The following is a 16,484-nucleotide window of genomic DNA, read 5'->3' on the forward strand; positions in this document are numbered from 1 at the left end:
ATTTTGCCTGAGGCGTGGCAGGCAGTTTGTTTAATCTTAATCTCAATCCTGCACAACGTACATCATTCCTGAGGCCCAAGGGCACAAACCAGCTGCCTGGGAACTGAGAGGAGAGGCATGGAAGAGGGTTGGCATGCCGGGTTCGAATCCTAGCTCCACCTCTTCTAAGTATGTGGGCACCTAGGACACTGCCCGACACCCAGGAGGCCTGGTTATTCGTTCCCATTCGGACCCTGGAGAGCCCGCGCCCCGCCCGAGGACCGCAGGCTGGCAGGCTGGCTCCAGACAGGCCGCGGCCGCGGCTGGAAGCAGAGCAGACAGGAGTGCGCGGGAGTCCCGGTTGCAGCTGCACACACAACACACTAACTTTATTCACAATGATACAAAAGTAGATTTTTCTAGAAATGTTCTGTGCCAGAGGGAGAGAGTTGAGCAGCACGTGACAAAAGGCAGGGTGTTGGGAGAGGAGCTCTGAGGGGGAGGGCAGGAGGGGGAGGGGCCAGAATGTGGGTCAGGGCGCCAGGACCGCAGGCAGCAGGGGCTGGGGAAGCAGGGGAAGCTGGGTGTGGTGCCCTTCCACCCTGTTCTGTCCACACTGGAGGGTGGGAGGAGGGGATGTCCCTACAGACATGTTAGAAGCATCCAGGAGAGTGAGAGGTGGGCCAGGGAAGTCAGGCAGGAGGCGGCTCTGGGTGCAGTGACTGCCCACAGCTCTCCTCCTGGCTGGCTGCCAGCTCCCCCCTGGGACGCCTGGGGCTCCACGTGTGTGAGGCTGAGCAGGCCTGCCCGTCCCCACTTCCCCTGCCTTCCTAACACTCCTCTTGGAAGGGCTTTTGCCCAGGAGGGGCCAAGGTGCGGGTGCAGAATGAGGAATGAGTACACAGATAGATGCTCACACAGGCATAGAAGGGACGGAGCCTGGCTGCCCACTGGGGGCCCCGCGGGCTCACTGGGGCAGGGCCTTGAGAATGGCATTCACCTCTTCCGCCACAGCTGTCAGGGCAAATTCAAACTGGTCCTGGGAAGGGCAGTGGGAGGAGGGTCATGGGAAGGCCTGGTCTCTGCTCAGGCCTCCAGGGGCCTTTAGGAAGGGGAGCAGGGAGGTCACTTGGGGGGGGGGGCAGTCTTCCTGGGGGAGGTACACGCAGGCGGGAGAGGCAGCTGCTGCTGGTTTTCCTGGGGGAAAGGTGGCAGTGAGGATTGGGGCAGGGAAGAACAGTCACCTTAGAGCGGACCAGGCCAGGTCGCTGGTCACGGACATGCTCCAGGGTGGCGGCGATGTCGATCTCCTTCACTCCTGGGGGAAGGGGGCACAGGGCTGCTCAGGGGGTGTCCAGAGGAGGACAGGACCCAGAAAGTTGGGCCATCCTGGGATGGGAGGCTTGGACAAAGCCTGGGGCTGGGCTGCAGGCACCGTGGGGAAGGTCCTCACCTTTTGCCATGCGGTTCAGTACCATGTCGATGAGGACGTAGGTGCCAGTCCGCCCTGCACCATCACTGAAACAGGAGAGGGCCACAGCCTCGGCTCAGCTCAGGATCCAGCAGAGGGGGAGGCGGGGAGGAGATATGAAGGCTTGGGTGGGAGGACACTGGTGGAGCCATTAGCATTGGCTCGGAGAGGGTGTCAGCGAGCCAAGGTTGAGGGAACGGCTACAGCACCCGGGCCGGGGAATTGAGCCCTGAGTTGGAAGCCCGTGGCCTCTGGGGTGTCACTTGGGCAGTGGGCCAATAAGAAAGAAGAGCCCGGGCTCAACCCTAGGGTGGAGGAGGCAGGAGGAAATGGGGTGGGTTTCCAGCTGGTTTTTGTGTAAATGGCCAGATGGTATATATTTCTACCTTTGTGGGTCACGTATAGTCTCTGTTGCTCCTTTTTCTTTTTTCCCCTTTAACCATTAAAAAATGTGAACACCATTCTTAGCTCATGGGCCATTAGAAAACAAGGTAAGCTGAAGATAGCCCCGGGCTGTAGATTGCCGGCAGGCACCCCGGGGACAGGCAGGTGGTGTGCATGGAGATGTGCACAGGGCAGGGCGTAGGGCCAGAGGAGCGAGTTTTAGGAATGCCCCACCTCAGGGCCCTCTGGGCTAGGTCGATCCGTCTTGTCCCCTGCCATCCCCATCCCACAGCCCCTCTCCACGCACCTGCAGTGCACAATGATGGGGCAGGAGCGTCCCCGGTAACACTTGTTCACCTTCCTGCAACAAGAAATGGGTGTGAGGGCCAGTGAGCATCAGCAGAGGGAAAGGAAAAGCGAAACACACATCTGTGGACCTCTCTTTCTTTTCTCCCCACAAGCCCAGAACAGAGGAGGGAAGAGGGCTGGAGAGAGGAGTCAGGGCTGAAGGCAAAGAATGCGATGGTGTAGTAGGTAGCACTGGACTTGCCTTGTCACTTAAAAGCTCTGTACCCAAACTACACACCTAGAACAACTGTAAAATGGGGTGATAATAGTAAACTTTTCCTTAGGGTTCTTATGTCTACATGAGATAATCCATGTAAATAACCAAGTGCAAGGTCTAGCACACAGGAGATGCTCAATAAATGTAGTTACTATTAATGATAATACATAATATTAATAGCCACAGCTCCCAGAAGTACAGGGAGGATGGGCTTTTTGATGAGTTCAAAGATGTCTATCTTGCTACATCACTACTCCACCCCCCTGTCCTCCTCAACTGCCCAGACTCACCCCTTCACCACCAGGTTCCCTTCAGTGCTCATCAGCTGTGAGGTCCTATAGCTCTAGGCACAAAGCTCCTTTGACCAGGGCAGGACAGTCCCTCAACCCGAAGCATTATGCTGCTTGCTGCCTATCCCCCTGGATCAGCCTCACCTCAGCACAGGCACTCCATGGTTGGGTCACATTCAGACTTGTGGTCCACTTGGACCTCAGACTCTTCTCTGCTGTCCTCACCACAGCTCACCAAGGAGCAGAGGATTTCTTCTTCCTTTAGTGACCCAGTCTGACCTGCCCTTGCTCATTACAACCTTCTTGCTTTGAGAGTAACCTACAGAATCCTGATACCCGCAATGGGCCAGGAATAGGGAGGACTGTCTTAGGGGTTAACAAATTGTTTCAGGGGAAGATTCCGCCAGACTTGTAGGGGCAAGGTGACTTTGGGTGGCTTTAAAGGAGCCCACATGGTTTCCTAGCACATTGAGTCACATGTCAGAGGGCTGGGGTCGAACAGAAGTTGCAGTAGTGGTTCCCAACCATCTAATAATGATGATAATAAAGAGTATTGAGAACTGACCCTTGCTCTGTGCCAGGCACTTAAACTAGATTTTGCAGACTTTATCCTATTGATTCTTGCCACCACCCACTAAAGTACGGCTGGGTCATCACCTCATCTCACAGGTAAGGAAACAGAGGGAGGTCAGTGAACTTGCTTGGGGTCACTTTCTGAGACTTCCCTCTGGCGGACCTTCAGTAAATACAATATTAAAGAGCATTTAATTTGTTCTGGGTGCCTAATGCAAACTGAGTTTACATAATTCAGCCTAAAGCAAAGGAACATAACCTTTTAGCTTACCTGGGCAGCCTTAAAATGGGTCCATGTTCTAGAAAGATTTTTAAAATGTGGAAAACAGGAAATAGCTCTGATGCCCCTGCCTTGGTTTTGAGAAGCCAGTGCCTCAGGCCCAATGGGCCCCAGTTAGAAACCAATTGTTCTGAGGCTCAGAAACTCTCCCCAGGTCTTCACCCAACTCTGCTCCCCTGCTCTCTGCCCAGCACCTAGAGGCCTCAGGCTAGCCTGGCCAGGGGCGCAGAAGCAGGAGGAGGCCGCGGGCGGGCAGGCCCTGCCAGTGTGGCAGGCTTCAGCCACCTGTCTGGGGAGAGGAAAGCACAGGAAGCTGAAGCCTGCCTGGTTGTGGTTTAGGTGTCAGGACAGGGTGAGTCCCTCAGCTTCCTGTCCCAGCCCCCACCCCTTTCCACTGAGCCCCCGAGAATCCAGATATCCTTGGGCACTCCCTTTGATTTGTCCCTTCTCTGTGTCTCCCTAACCCCAGCTCTCCCAGCAGCCTTTGGGGTGGCCCCTGGCCCTGTGTTCTGTCTGTTTGTCCATGCAGCGGCCACACCTGCCAATGATCACTTTTGTGACTATGCAACTGGAGTGAGAATACTAGCTGCAGATCACAAAAATGACACTGGCAGCTGTGTGTGTGTGTGTGTGTGTGTGTGTGTGTGTGTATGTGTGGGGGGGGGGGAGAAGAGAGGGGGAGATGGAGACGTATAGAGACAAGGGGAAGGGAGGACAGACAAAAGAGGCAGAAATAAATAGAGATGGGAGGGAGGTGAAGAAACAGATGGTTGGGAACAAGAAAGGGTACAGATAGAGAGAAATGGGCTAGAGGGTAAGAGTGAGACAGTGATACAGAGAGATTTAAAAAATAAAGAGGAGGGGGGGGTGGAGAGGAAAGGGAAGGGAGGGAAAGAGAAGGAAAGTCAGAGGGAACGAGAAATAAAAAATAGAGGCAAAGAGGCAGAGAGGGATAAAGAGGGGAGATGGGCAGGAGGGAGTAAGAGAGAGAGGGGGGCGGGGGGGGGGGACAGCAGACACAGATGTAGTGCCAGAGGCCAGGAAGTGCAAGACAGGAGGAAACCGGAGAGTCAGGAGGCAGGGGCCAAGTAGAGAGAGAGAAGGAGAGGGGAGGAGCCAGAAATAAAGTGAGCCTCTCTTGGGAGAAGTAGGTAAATGAGAAGGAGCTAGACAGAGAGGCAGGGGAGAAAAAGGGCCTGACAGAGAAGAAATGGAGCTGGACCACAGAGGTGGGGGGATGGGCACGGAAAGAGAGCATCAGTCCTGGTTTGGGGCCGTTTGGAAGGGGGAGCTGGAGATGAGGCCAGGCTCTGAGTCAGGGAGGGTCTGTCTCCCAAGGCCAGGAGGATCTGGTGGGCTAGGGGAACGTGGGGAACCCAGCTCTCAGCCCCCTGATCCCCGACTCTTGGGAGCCTCCCTCAGGACGCCCCACTGATCGCCCGGGCCAGCAACATCCAGTGAGCTCACCTGCGGAAGTCCAGCAGGGGCCGAGTGGAGGCCGGAGTGCCCTCTGCCGGCCAGCTGAGGAAGTGGAACTGCGTGAGGGTGCGCGTCTCTTGGGTCTGCACGTTCTTCAGATAGAAGCTCCGCACCAGGAAGTCCTCGCACCAGATGTGCTCAGACACCAGGTTCACCTGCCCAGGAATGGGGTCCGGGTCTGAGCACCTCGGGCCCTTTCCATGTCTGCGTGCTCGCTCCTTGGCTTCTCCAAATCCTCCCAGCCTCATAGGCCCCTTCAAATTCTAAATCCTCAAGACGCTTACCCAACCAGCGGTGCCCAAGAATCCTAGCTGCCTGCGTCACTTACCTACTGCTTAGGACAACCGGTGGCTTTTCCACCCAGACATAACTAGTATGAGCTTCTTGAGGCCAGTTTCTCCCTCCTCTTCCTCACATAGTGTAGGAAAGTGTCTGTGCTACACACAAACTGACATTCTGCAATATTTTCATTTGATTTTTTTTCTTTATGAGCAAGACCAATACAAAAACTTTTTTTAAAAAAGCTATGAGTGTTCCTCTGGTGATGAAAAGCTACCATCCAGTGCTCATCTGGTGACGAGGAGCTTCTGTGGTGCTCTTGGTGTCTCCTGTCATACAGGGGGACCCTCCCATTGGTTGGGAATTGGTTCTTCCTTCCCCTGCTTTGCCTCAGTTCCCTAGCGGTCCTCTCTCCTAAAGGAAAAGTTCGTTCCTATTTTTCATAAGCCACATGTGACTAATGGTATTTATTTCTTCACTTTGGCTTCCAGGGAACGCAGAGCTAAGTTGGGCTTAATTGAAGTAGGTCTTAATCATGGTCTTTGGGCATACTTCTCTTCTCTGTCTCTTGGCTCTTAACTTCTTGCCTCAGTTTCAGCAGTTTTATAGTTTTACTAGAGACCTGGTGCACGAATTTGTGCATGGGTGGGGTCCCTCCACCTAGCCAGCAATTGAGCTGATCAAGGCCGGCTGGCCAGGGGGAGGGACCATGGGAGGTTGGCTGCATTGAGTGCCTGCCCCCTGGTGGTCAGTGCATGTCACAGCAACCGGTTGTAATGGTTGCTTAGGCTTTTATATATATAGATTTCTGTAACTGTTATGATAAGTCCTTAACAATGCTTCTGGGCCCTGAACTGTATGTGAATATATGTGTGTATGCATATGTATGTGTATATACCTCTAATATTCATACATGTATGAATGCTTATCATCCACATTCCCCACTCCCATTGTCCCCTGTCCGTGGGGTCCTGCTGACCTCATATATGTGGTAGAGGGAGGAGCCCTCGTCTGGCCAGTAGCGATCACACTGCTTGACACCGTCCTCTACCAGTGGGGTCAGCATGACGATGACAGTGCAGCCACTCTCCCACACCATCTAGGGACAGAGACTCAGTAAGCTCCATTCTAAACTCACTGGGACCTGGAGAAGCCCTCCCTCCAAGAGCCCACCTGCCAGAAGTCTGCGATTGTATGGGACAGCGGGCCCTGTGTGGCTATGTAGGCTGGCATCCGAGGGTCGTGCTCAATCTGGGGGCCGGGAAGATACACCATGAGCCAGAATGGGAAACGCCTCTGTGGAAAGGGTTGGCCAAAGGGAGCAGGCCAGGGTCTGGGAAAGCCTGAGAAACCCCCATTTCCACGTTAGGATATCAGGCCCCACAATTCCAGGGCCTCAGGTGGGGTGGGTGGTGATCATACCGGAATGGAGTTTATGGGAAAAGAATAAAAATGGGGCCGAGGTGGGGCAGGAGCCAGGACCACTTACAATGGGGCTGGCGTTGATGTAATCACTCCGAGAAGGGCTGCTCTCCACCTTCAGCTTGATGCGGGCGTGATCATCTGCACAGACCCCGCATCCCACCCCAGGTGCCCCTCCAGTTATTGGGGTCCTGGCATCTCCGCCACTCAGCTTGAACCAGGAGCCCAGCCTCTTCCCCCAAGCCCTCCAGAACGCCCAGCAGAGAGAGGTCAGCCAGCAGGGCTCACTCACAGGGCAGGAAGTCTGGGTGACGATTCTTTTTGATGTTGCCCTCCCCCTGGGCGGTGGCACAGGTGTTGGGCTCTGCCTGGTAGGCACACAGAGCCTGCCACTCCTGGGCCAAGCGATCCCGGTTCCGAAGGTGGTCCTCCATGTATGCCTGCGGGGACACCACAGCCTGGCTCTGGGCCACTCTGTGAGCCCTGCTTCTCCCACCATCCTGCCCCTCACCCTTCGGGGCCCAGGCTGGTCCTGACCAGAATCATGTGTCCCGTGGAGATGTCCATGTTGGCCTGGGCGGGCTCCTCGCACCAGGACGGGGTGCTGCTGTGGGAGCTGGGGCTGGCCTGGGCCGCATCACTGAACTGGGAGGACACGCTGCTCACCCGCGAAGGCTCTGGCGGACCCTCGGCCCGGCTGAACAGGGACTTTGTGGCCATGTGCTGGCGGCACAGGTCCTGCAGAGGAAGGATCCAGAGGGGTGCAAGGGTTGCCTGAAGCTTTTCAACAGGGTCCCGCGTTCAATTCTGGGTCCCTAGGCTCATCCTTGATTGATTTTGAATGACACCGTCTCCTTTGGGGTGGAGCTCCCTGCCCTGGCCCTTGTCCTTTTGGGGGCTGTTCTGCATGGTGGTGCCTATGACAACCTCAGATATTACAGAGTGGGATCCCAGAACCCCAGAACTGTAGAACTGGGAAGAACTTAGGGACCACCTGCTTCCTAGTCCAACCCATTCAAAACACTCCCCCTGGGGCTCCTCCAGCACCTGCCAAACATTCCGAGGGATGGGCACTCACTCCCCACCCAACTCGCCACCCTCATCCCAGGTGAGACCCAGGCTCCCAGGCCCCTTCCATTCCCTCTCCTCTACAAGCTTCTGGGGCTGCGCACCTGGTACTCAAATGTGGTGTCGCCATGGGCCCCCTCAGGTCCCAGGGCTGCCAGGCGCTCCTTGTCCCGCTTCCGAGCATGCTGCCGCACACACAGAGCCACGGCCAGCGCCACCAGCAGCCCGGCCACACCCACCAGGGCCACCAGAGTCAGCAGCACTGAGCGCATGGGAGAGGCGCTGCGGGCCTGTCGCGGAAGGGCTGCAGCTGCCCCCTCTCTCTGTGGGAACAAGGTAGAATCGAGGGGGCAATGCTGGGGAGAGATTAGGAGCTGCTTCCCACCCCTGTCCCCTGCCACACTCCTGCTGAGATAACTCCCGAGGCAAAGCTGGGAGAGCAGAGGCATGGCGGCACAGGCAGAAGGGCTCAGATGGACCCCAAAGCCTCCTTCTCCATCCCCGTGAGACCAACTCAGCCACACTACCCTACTCGAGGCTTAGTGGGTGACCCCACCAGGAGTCCTCGCATTTAAAAATGGAACCAGAGAGGTGGAGAGACCACCCAAGGAGTCGAGTGGACTGTGAGGCATCAGTGTTGGATGAAGAATCGAAATGTAGTTTGAGTTTAATGTTTTTCTGTGCAAGGTTGTCCCTCGGAATTTAGAGATTGCTCCGAAGGCTATGTGCTTTCCGCTAGTTCTTGCCAAGCATGCTGCCTTCCTATGTATGGAAGGCTGGTCCTACAGGGAGGAGCCACTGGGGCCATCTGCTGGCCAGAAAAAAAAACTGCATGGGGAAGGGCTGCTTTGGAGACGTGGGTGAACCAGCCAAGTTTATTGGAGGGTTCAGCTTCCGGTTCTCCTGTCAAGTTTGCCTCCATCTCTTGTGGGAAACGTGAGCCCTCTGGGGCTTTGACTGATTGTGCAGTTAGCTCGTACCTGTCCCACTCCTGTCTGCAAGATCTGCAGCCCTGTCTGTGCTTCCAGTTCAGACTTCACCAGCCCTACAGGGAGAACATAGGTCAGGCTCTCTCCAGCCCCATGTGGTCCCCACCTCATGTCATGCTATGCCAGTTGGCAGGTGGAGCTCATGGGGACTTGGATTATTTCAAAGGGAGCATCCATTATGGGCCTGGGTATATCCTACTAGGGCTGGGGCTGGGGCCAGGCAGGATTTACCAGCTTGCTGGGTCACATCAGCCAGAGACAGGTTCTGTTCATTGTGCCGGATGCGGAAGGTGAGAGCTGGTCCCACCACACTGCCGAATAGGAGCTATGTTACTGCCTCACCCACCATAGACCCAAGACTCTGAAAGAGAGGCCAGCTCTGACCCTCTTCCAATTAGAAAATGGGGTTGGAGCCAATCAGAGATGCCCTACAAGGGTATCTGAAGCCAGGGAGATACTGGATGAGGCCCGCAGCAGGGCTAGTTATGGCTGTACCTTCAATGCATCTGGGAGCATCTCTTACCCTACCTTGGACTCTTCCCCTCCTCCCTTGAGCTCCTCCAGCCACCTCCCCACTCAAGCCACCTGCCTCCCCAGCCCGATACCAGCCCCACCTGATGTTGATGAAGCTGCCCGAGGACATGTGCACATGCTCAGCCAGGATCTCCAGCAGCTTCACTCCTACAGCCAGACTCAGGGGCCTGGAGGTGGGCAGCAGGCAGAGGAAGAGGTGGAGACTCCCTTGGCCACTTTCTTGAAAAAGGCCACCTCCAAGGGTGCAGAGCAGCCCACCCCCCTGTCTACTTCACATTGGATTTCTACTCTCTGCTTCCTGCCAGGCAAGCCAGCCCAACCCCCAGGGGACCGGAAGGCTTCCCCAGGCTGCAGCCCTTACTTCTGGTCAGTGACAATGTAACCATACTCCTCTGCTGATGGCCGAGCTGAAGGCTGCCCTGCCACCGTGGGCTGGCTCAGGCCCAGTGGACTTTTCTTCTCCATCAGGACAGGCATGGCAGGGGGGCCAGCAGCTTTGGGGGGCTCAGAGCTCAGCACCTGCTGGGCTTTAGCGGAGGTGGGGTGGGCAGTGGGGTATCCAGGCAGGGAGGGTGTAGGCAGGGAGGGTGCAGGCTCCGCTGCATCTCCCTGCACCTGCTCCTCCATTGTCTGTTTAGAAGAGATGATGAAAGTATGGTCTCTGTATAGTGGAAGGACTGGGGGTAGGTTTGGGCTGGGGGTCTATACCCTGGACCTTGAGCTTCCTGCAGTGGTGCTTAGGACTTGTTTCTTTCTGTATCCCCAGGGCTCAGTGCAGGTTTAGGCACAGAGAGGGCACCCAAAAAAGTAAGCCAAGTAGATGAATAAATGAAGGATTGAATGAGTGGAACCTGATCTGTGATATTCCACAGGATGGGGCTGGAGTGGGGGGGATCTGGGGAGCGTGGTTAGGGTAGGTAGATGGTGAATAGGCAGGCAGTAGTTTTTAGACTCTGATTTAGCCACAAAATCTTAGACATGAAACAGATAGAGCTCCTCAAGTTCCAAGAGCACTAGGAACCTGCCCGCTCACAGCGCCCCTCTTCCCCTAGGGCCCCTCAGAGCATGGTCTCAAATGATTGTATTGAAAAAAGCAGTGAATCAAGAAATGCTAGCTTCTAGTCTGAGCTCTGCCATCAACTTGAGGTGGAACTTAGGCAATGACTATGGGCCTCAGTTTCCCCAAAATGAGGGGTTGGAGAATACAGATTCTGGGTCCTGATCCTGAGGTTTGGATTTCAGCAAGGGGGTTTGCTGCCGGGGGGCGCTTATGAATCAGAGAGGTAATGGGAACTCACTTTCTTGATGTCAGCTCCAATGTTTACAATCCCTCCTGTGGAGACGGAAAACAAGACTCTGGGCAAAGGGCCAGGCCAAGGCCAAGGCCCACACAACACAGATGGGAGGAGGGGCCAGAGGCCTGAGCCTGTTGCACCTGCAGCGGCCTCTCTCCGCTCAGTCAGTGACCAAGACCCTATCATTGGTCCCATCTGTAGCCTGGCCTCATGTCTCTGTGCTTCTTTTTTTTAATTGATGTCAGAGAGGAAGGGAGAGGGAGAGACAGAAACATCAATGATGAGAGAGAATCATTGATCAGCTGCCTCCTGCTCAACCCCTACTGGGGATCAAGCCCACAACCTGGGCATGTGCCCTTAGTCGGAATCGAACCTGGAACCCTTCAGTCCGCAAGCTGATGCTCTATCCACTGAGCCAAACTGGCTAGGGCTCTGTGCTTCTTTCTTAATTGTTTTATTAACTTTTCCCTCTGTCATTGGCCACACCTCTCAAAACTATTTGTGCAGTCCACCCTCTACGCATACATATTGCCTTCTTTGAACTGGCCATGACCCTCTTTAGGTCTTCATTATCATCCACCTACCTTTCCCAGTGTCTCCTGATTCCTGCTCACACCTCCTGTTGACTTCTTTTTCCATTACTTCCACCCGCTAGTCCTTTTCTGGTCTAACCCCTCAGCTCATCACTGCACCCCATTGCTCCCTGGCAATGACTCCATGTCTCAAAAGAACTCTGACCCTGACCCTGACCCTTCCCCTCTAGGCTGCTAGATTTGGTCTTGAGAGGTGGGGCACGAGGCCATTGCTAGTCTCTCTGCCTGAACACTCACCCGGATTTCGTCCTGCACCCTTGGGCAGCAGCTGCAGCAGGGTCGAGAGAGTGGAGAGCTGCTCAGGGGTCAGCTGGCGCAGCTCCACTTTGTAGCCCGCCAGCACAGCTGCCAGTCTCTGCAGAGTCACATCTGCTGGGAGCCAAACACAGAGCTAAAGGCTGGTGGCAATATGGACTTGTAGGAATCAGATGCGTGAGTTGGGGGTAGGAGGGAACTAGCATATTTAAGAGGTTTTTCTCAAACACCAAGGCACTAATGTCCTCCCCTTCCAGCCCTTGTCCACACTTTGGGGGAAAGACCTTCCTGGGGCCAAGACCAAACTTAGGCCCACCATGGACACCTAGACGCTCCATCTGAAAGTCATGTCAGCTCCCCCCCACACTGTATCCACACTGTCTACCTAGTGCCTGGCATAGATCGGGTTATCAGTAAACCTTAGTTCAATGTATGAATTGAATGGCTTTAAGGACAAATTAACAAGTACAGGGAGAGTCAGGATAGCTCCCCCCACCTCCCAAGCAGCTCCCATAGGCAGATGCTGAGGACCTTGTTACCTGGCTGCTCTGCTGGGGAAGGAGGCTTCTCCCCGAGACCCTCCAGTCCTTCCTCCTCATAGCCTTCTGAGGAGTCCTCTGCCTGGCTGCTGTCCCCTTGCGCTGGCAAGTTTGGTGCCCGGGCCCTGCTGGGCACTGGCAGCTCCTGGGCCAGGTAGAGCAGACCTGATTCCTGGAAAAGCTGAGCAGGTGAAGGCCCTGGAGGGTCCCCATAGGAGTGGCCAGGGTGAGCCCCAAACATGCCTTTGGGGGCAGTTCTGCTGAAGAGAGCAGGGGGTTCAGCCTTGGACAGGGGGCCAACACTGACCATCCCTGGGGAGCTCTCTGAGTCCCGGGAACCATCGCGGGAGCCAAACTGTGGAAAACCAGAGGTGCAAGTGAGAGCAGACATCAGGGCTGGGGGGTTGGGGCGGGGGTGGGGCAGTGTGTAGGGCTCACCTGATGGAACAGGTAGGGCTGCAGCAGGGTAGCTTCATAACTCAGGGCAGGGTGAGGGGGCTGTGGGGACAGCAGCAGATTCTCCAAGAGCGGGGGCAGCAGCTCAGCCTGCAGAGGGGACAGGGAGGCGCCAGCCCCAGCCCCATCCCCACCTGCTGGAGGTCGAAGCAGTCGGTGTGGGGCTGCAGGGGCGGGACGGGTAGGGATGCCCTGTAAAAGCAGTTCCTCAGCGGGACCAGGTCTCCTGGGCACCAAGCCAGATCTGGGGAGGAAAGCAAAGTGTGGGGGGGAGGGGGAGGAGGTTGGTGTGGGGCAAGGGCATACGGAGCCTACAAGGCAGAGCCGATGGGGCCAGACAGGCTCAGGAGTTTAGAGTGAGGCTGACCTCTTACAAAATGAGGCAGGCCCAGGGGAGGAGAGAGTAGCATGGGGAAGGCCAGAAGGCCAAGTCTAGGGAAGAAGTTATACTAGTAGCCTCCCTGGTAAGCCTGGGTCCTTGAAACACAGGGGGAGAAGCTAGGGAAACGTGAGGTTGGGATGGAGAAGGGGAGAACAGCAGCAGGGGAAGGCAGCCTGGAGCTTGTCTAGATGAACCGTGGCTGCACTGCCCCATTGCCCCTGTGTGCATGTCCCCACTCCTGACTCTCCATGTAGGTTCAAATATTCAATACTCTGCACCCCTGCCCCACTCTGCCTTCTTCAAACTGGTATCATCATCTGTGCCCCATGCCCTCATTTCCTTTCCTCTGCTTTACAGGGTCTGAACAATGCCTTCAGAGGCCCTTAGCACACAAAAATGACAGTATAACTACCATATACAATTCCACACAGTAATGAGACTGAACATTAAACAACTTCAGTCCAATAAAATTCTAATTTTTCCAGGATGACTATTTTGATGCTTCTTTTAAAATACCAAATATCCAAGTTTTTACAACATTTAAAAAATACCTCTGTTTTGCTGGATCCCTGGGGATGAACTCAGCTCCTACCGGGTATATGACCATTCCTGAACTTCTTGTACCCATACCTCAGCCTGCTGACCTTGGCACCCATGTCCCTCCCCCCTCCCTCTGTCCACCAGCAAGACCACAGACCACCAGCCTTATGGTGCTAGTGGTTGAGAAATAAAGCCTACCTGTCCCTTGGGTGGGGCTCAGGGGGGCGAAGCCTGGGGATGCGTTCCATCTCCTGGGAGATCACATACTGGGTGAGGTCATCATGCCAGGACAATCCTGCCAGGGGACAGGATAGGGTAAGGCTGGCTCAGCACTGTCTGAGGGTCCAGTGACAGGGGCCAGTAGAGATCTCCACTGTACCCCTCCCTGCAGTGTATTGAGTTTGGCAGAGCAGGAGCAGTGGAGAGGTCCGGAGACCTGGTGGGTGGTCTGAGCTGTCCTCCTCCCACCCTCGGGAACAGATTTTGGAGTCAGACTGCCTCCAATAAGACTAGGTTTCAATCCGCTGCCACTCACTAATTGTGTGACCTTGGGCAATTTGCTGAAATTTTCTGAGCCACGGTTTTCTCATCTGTACTATGGGGGTTTATACCTCCTAAGGTTGTTGTGATAATTAAAATAGCACAATATGAAATGGTTAGAATAGTGCCTGTCACATAGTGAACTTTCAATAAATGCTATTATCATTATCATAATTATTATTTCTATTCTTCTTTTTGTTAATCCTGAACCTTACTTTTCTTTTTTCCAGTGGCTTCTTCTAGAAGCCTCCTCTGGATTCCTTCAGAGAGTCTAAGTGAGAAGAGCCCATCTCTAGGGTCCCACCCAACTCCTGTCTTGCTTCCTTGTCCAGCAACGCTGGAAAGGTATGGCTCTAAGAATGGGTGTGATAGAAATGTTTCATGAGAGAAATCCTTGAGTCAGGTGGCCCCTCACTTCCCCACCCTTATCAAATCAAGTTCCAGTCTCTCTCCTCCAGCGCACACAGACCTCACCTTGGGACATGAGCTGTCGGAGCACACCTTGTAAGCGTTGAAGAACTGGGGACGTGACTTGCAAAAGGGGCCGAGCCTGCCCCACTCCCACCTGGCACTGTCCAAATAAGCCATCTAAGAGCAGAAAAGTTGTGTTAATACAGGATGTGAACAAAAAGCCTTTCAAAGTCCAGGTTGCAAATGGGCAGGACTCTCCACATCTCCTCTCTTGGCTTCCGAGAGGTCTGCTCCTCCAGGTTACTTGCCCTGCTGCCCAAGCCCAGTACCCCGTCTCCTTTCTAGGCCTCCCCCCAAGTCTTTATTGTGCCCCCCCCATCTTGTTAATCCTATACCCAGGCCTCACCCTGAATACAGACTTCGAGGTGAGAGCAGAGTCTACGGTCAAACAGACAGCCTGTAGAGAGACAGGTGAGCAGAGGTTCAGACAACCACACATAGAATAGTCAGATGAATGGACAGGCTGGGAAAGAGAGAAGCAGATGGGTCCACTTTTCCATCCTAAAGAAGAGAAGGGAACAGGCCTAGAATTCTTAAGAGAAGGAAACACAGCGTCTGGCTTTGGGTTTTAAGCATCTGTGAGTCTTGGATCCTTTCCCTAAAGGTTCAGTTTGCTTAACTGAATGATGGGGGAAAGGAGCTTTCCATGTGCATGGGCGTGGGGTCATACACTTCTGTTCTCATAGAATTACCATGGGGGAGTTTGGGGCCAAATTCTGAGAAAAGGGGGATTTTCCTCCCCAAATCTCCAAAAGCATCCTGACTATGGTAGCCCGGGACTCAGAAGCGGTAAAAACCCTCGCACATCTCCCCTCTGCGTGGGAAAGGGGAAGGGGTGGGGTGACTTTAAGGCAGTGCTCCCCACTCTCGGTGGCCCCGGTTCTTTGGCGCTGTCCGCGGTGCTGAAGCCTGGAGCCTGGAGCCGTGGAGGGCTTGCCTGGAAGCAGTTATGGGAAGGGAGGGGTGACAGGGCGAGGAGTCTCCACGGGACCTGACCCCTCCACCGCTCGCTCCAGCCTTCATCTACCATCCTACCAACACGGCGCCACAGGAAGTATCCTTCATTTGCCTCCAAGCCCGCGGTGAAGGAGGACGCCAGACGGCTAGGCTGCACCCCTTCTCCCACGAGCCCCTCACCCCCACCCTCCCCCGGCCCATGAGTCAGCGCTGACTGTCTCTGTCCGATGAGATGTGAGTCAGCACTGGGCCAGGCTGTGGGGAAGGGGATGGGAGAAGACCCTTCCCTCTTCACCCTCTTCTGCGCCCCTCCCCCAGCTGTCGCCCTCTTGTCGGAGATCAGAACACAGCAATCGGGCTCTCTGGGCACAAAGAGAAACCCCGACTGTCCCCTTGGCCTGATTTTCTACAGGGAGCGGGGGCTCCTAAGCTCGGGCCCCGACGCCTGCCTCCCGGAGATCAGGATGCCCCCGCCCTCCTCCTACCCCCCTCGCCACCCCTCAGCACCGGTCGCCACTTGGGCGCCTCGGCACGACTTGCTTCTCCCGTGGACTTGGAGCCTGTCTATGAGTCCTCTGTCCACACGCACCCCTGTTCCTCCCCCCAAACCGCGATCTTCCCCTGAGACCACTTCTCTAAGGTCCCGCCCCGTATTCCCAGCCCTGCCTCCAGGCCTACGCCCCTTTCCTGTCTGACGCCCTCTTGTCTTCCTCATCTCGCCAGGCCTCCCCCTACCCGACTGCACACAGATTCTACCCGAGATCCCACCTTGGACACACTTCCCCGCACCCCGCACTGAGTTTTGCTCCCGGCACCATACTCCTCCACCCCGGCTCCCCCCTTTCCTCCTGACCGTGAGCACTAATGGCGCTGCAGCCTCCCGGGCGGCAGCTCAGCAGCAGGAGGCAGAGGAGCACCCGGAGACCTCCGGATCCTCCAGGACCCCCAGGCCGCCGCGGGCGCCGCATCCTTCCCGGCTCCGCGCGCTTGCTGCCCAGCCTGAGCCGCAGCGACGCCGGCGGGAGCCGGCCGGAGGGTCCAAGGCGGGGCCTGCCACTCCCCACCCACCTACGAGGCGGGGTCTACACGCCCCTCTCGCTGCAACTTGGCCAACCCCGGGCGGGCAGTGACGACATCTCCGCC

General features: G+C 55.6%; 1 protein-coding gene across 3 annotated transcripts; it reads right to left on the minus strand.

Moving 5' to 3' along the window:
- Positions 1–340: 340 nt before the first annotated feature.
- PTPRN (protein tyrosine phosphatase receptor type N) lies at positions 341–16,443 on the minus strand. 3 transcript variants are annotated; one of them, XM_081095238.1, is made up of 23 exons: positions 16,195–16,443; positions 14,731–14,781; positions 14,388–14,501; positions 13,572–13,668; positions 12,434–12,695; positions 11,996–12,350; positions 11,439–11,570; positions 10,612–10,646; positions 9,675–9,943; positions 9,394–9,480; positions 9,011–9,090; positions 8,771–8,835; positions 7,895–8,113; positions 7,260–7,460; positions 7,015–7,162; positions 6,790–6,863; positions 6,474–6,551; positions 6,280–6,399; positions 5,010–5,176; positions 2,142–2,195; positions 1,433–1,497; positions 1,224–1,297; positions 341–1,018 (listed from the first exon to the last, which is right to left on the minus strand). In XM_081095238.1, the coding sequence occupies exons 1-23, from the start codon at positions 16,307–16,309 to the stop codon at positions 947–949; spliced, it is 2,934 nt and encodes a 977-aa protein (XP_080951364.1). In that variant the 5' UTR covers positions 16,310–16,443; the 3' UTR covers positions 341–946. The 3 variants fall into 3 exon arrangements, with proteins under 3 accessions (XP_080951364.1, XP_080951363.1, XP_080951365.1); XM_081095237.1 differs by having other exon boundaries at positions 11,439–11,573; positions 16,195–16,341; XM_081095239.1 differs by lacking the exon at positions 6,474–6,551 and having other exon boundaries at positions 11,439–11,573; positions 16,195–16,352.
- Between the last annotated feature and the right edge of the window lie 41 nt (positions 16,444–16,484).

This window comes from Myotis nattereri (genome assembly GCF_964212035.1).
Source record: "Myotis nattereri genome assembly, chromosome: 7".
Classification (NCBI taxonomy): Eukaryota; Metazoa; Chordata; class Mammalia; order Chiroptera; family Vespertilionidae; genus Myotis; species Myotis nattereri.

Bases quoted from the DNA above. Each gene is read 5' to 3' on its own strand.
- PTPRN (XM_081095237.1), bottom strand. From the start codon at position 16,309: ATGCGGCGCCCGCGGCGGCCTGGGGGTCCTGGAGGATCCGGAGGTCTC. The intron at 9,481-9,674 runs GTAAGGGCTGCA...GCCCACCTCCAG, and splicing joins TACATTGTCACTGACCAGAA to GCCCCTGAGTCTGGCTGTAG. The intron at 2,196-5,009 runs GTGAGCTCACTG...TTCTTGTTGCAG, and splicing joins CCCCTGCTGGACTTCCGCAG to GAAGGTGAACAAGTGTTACC.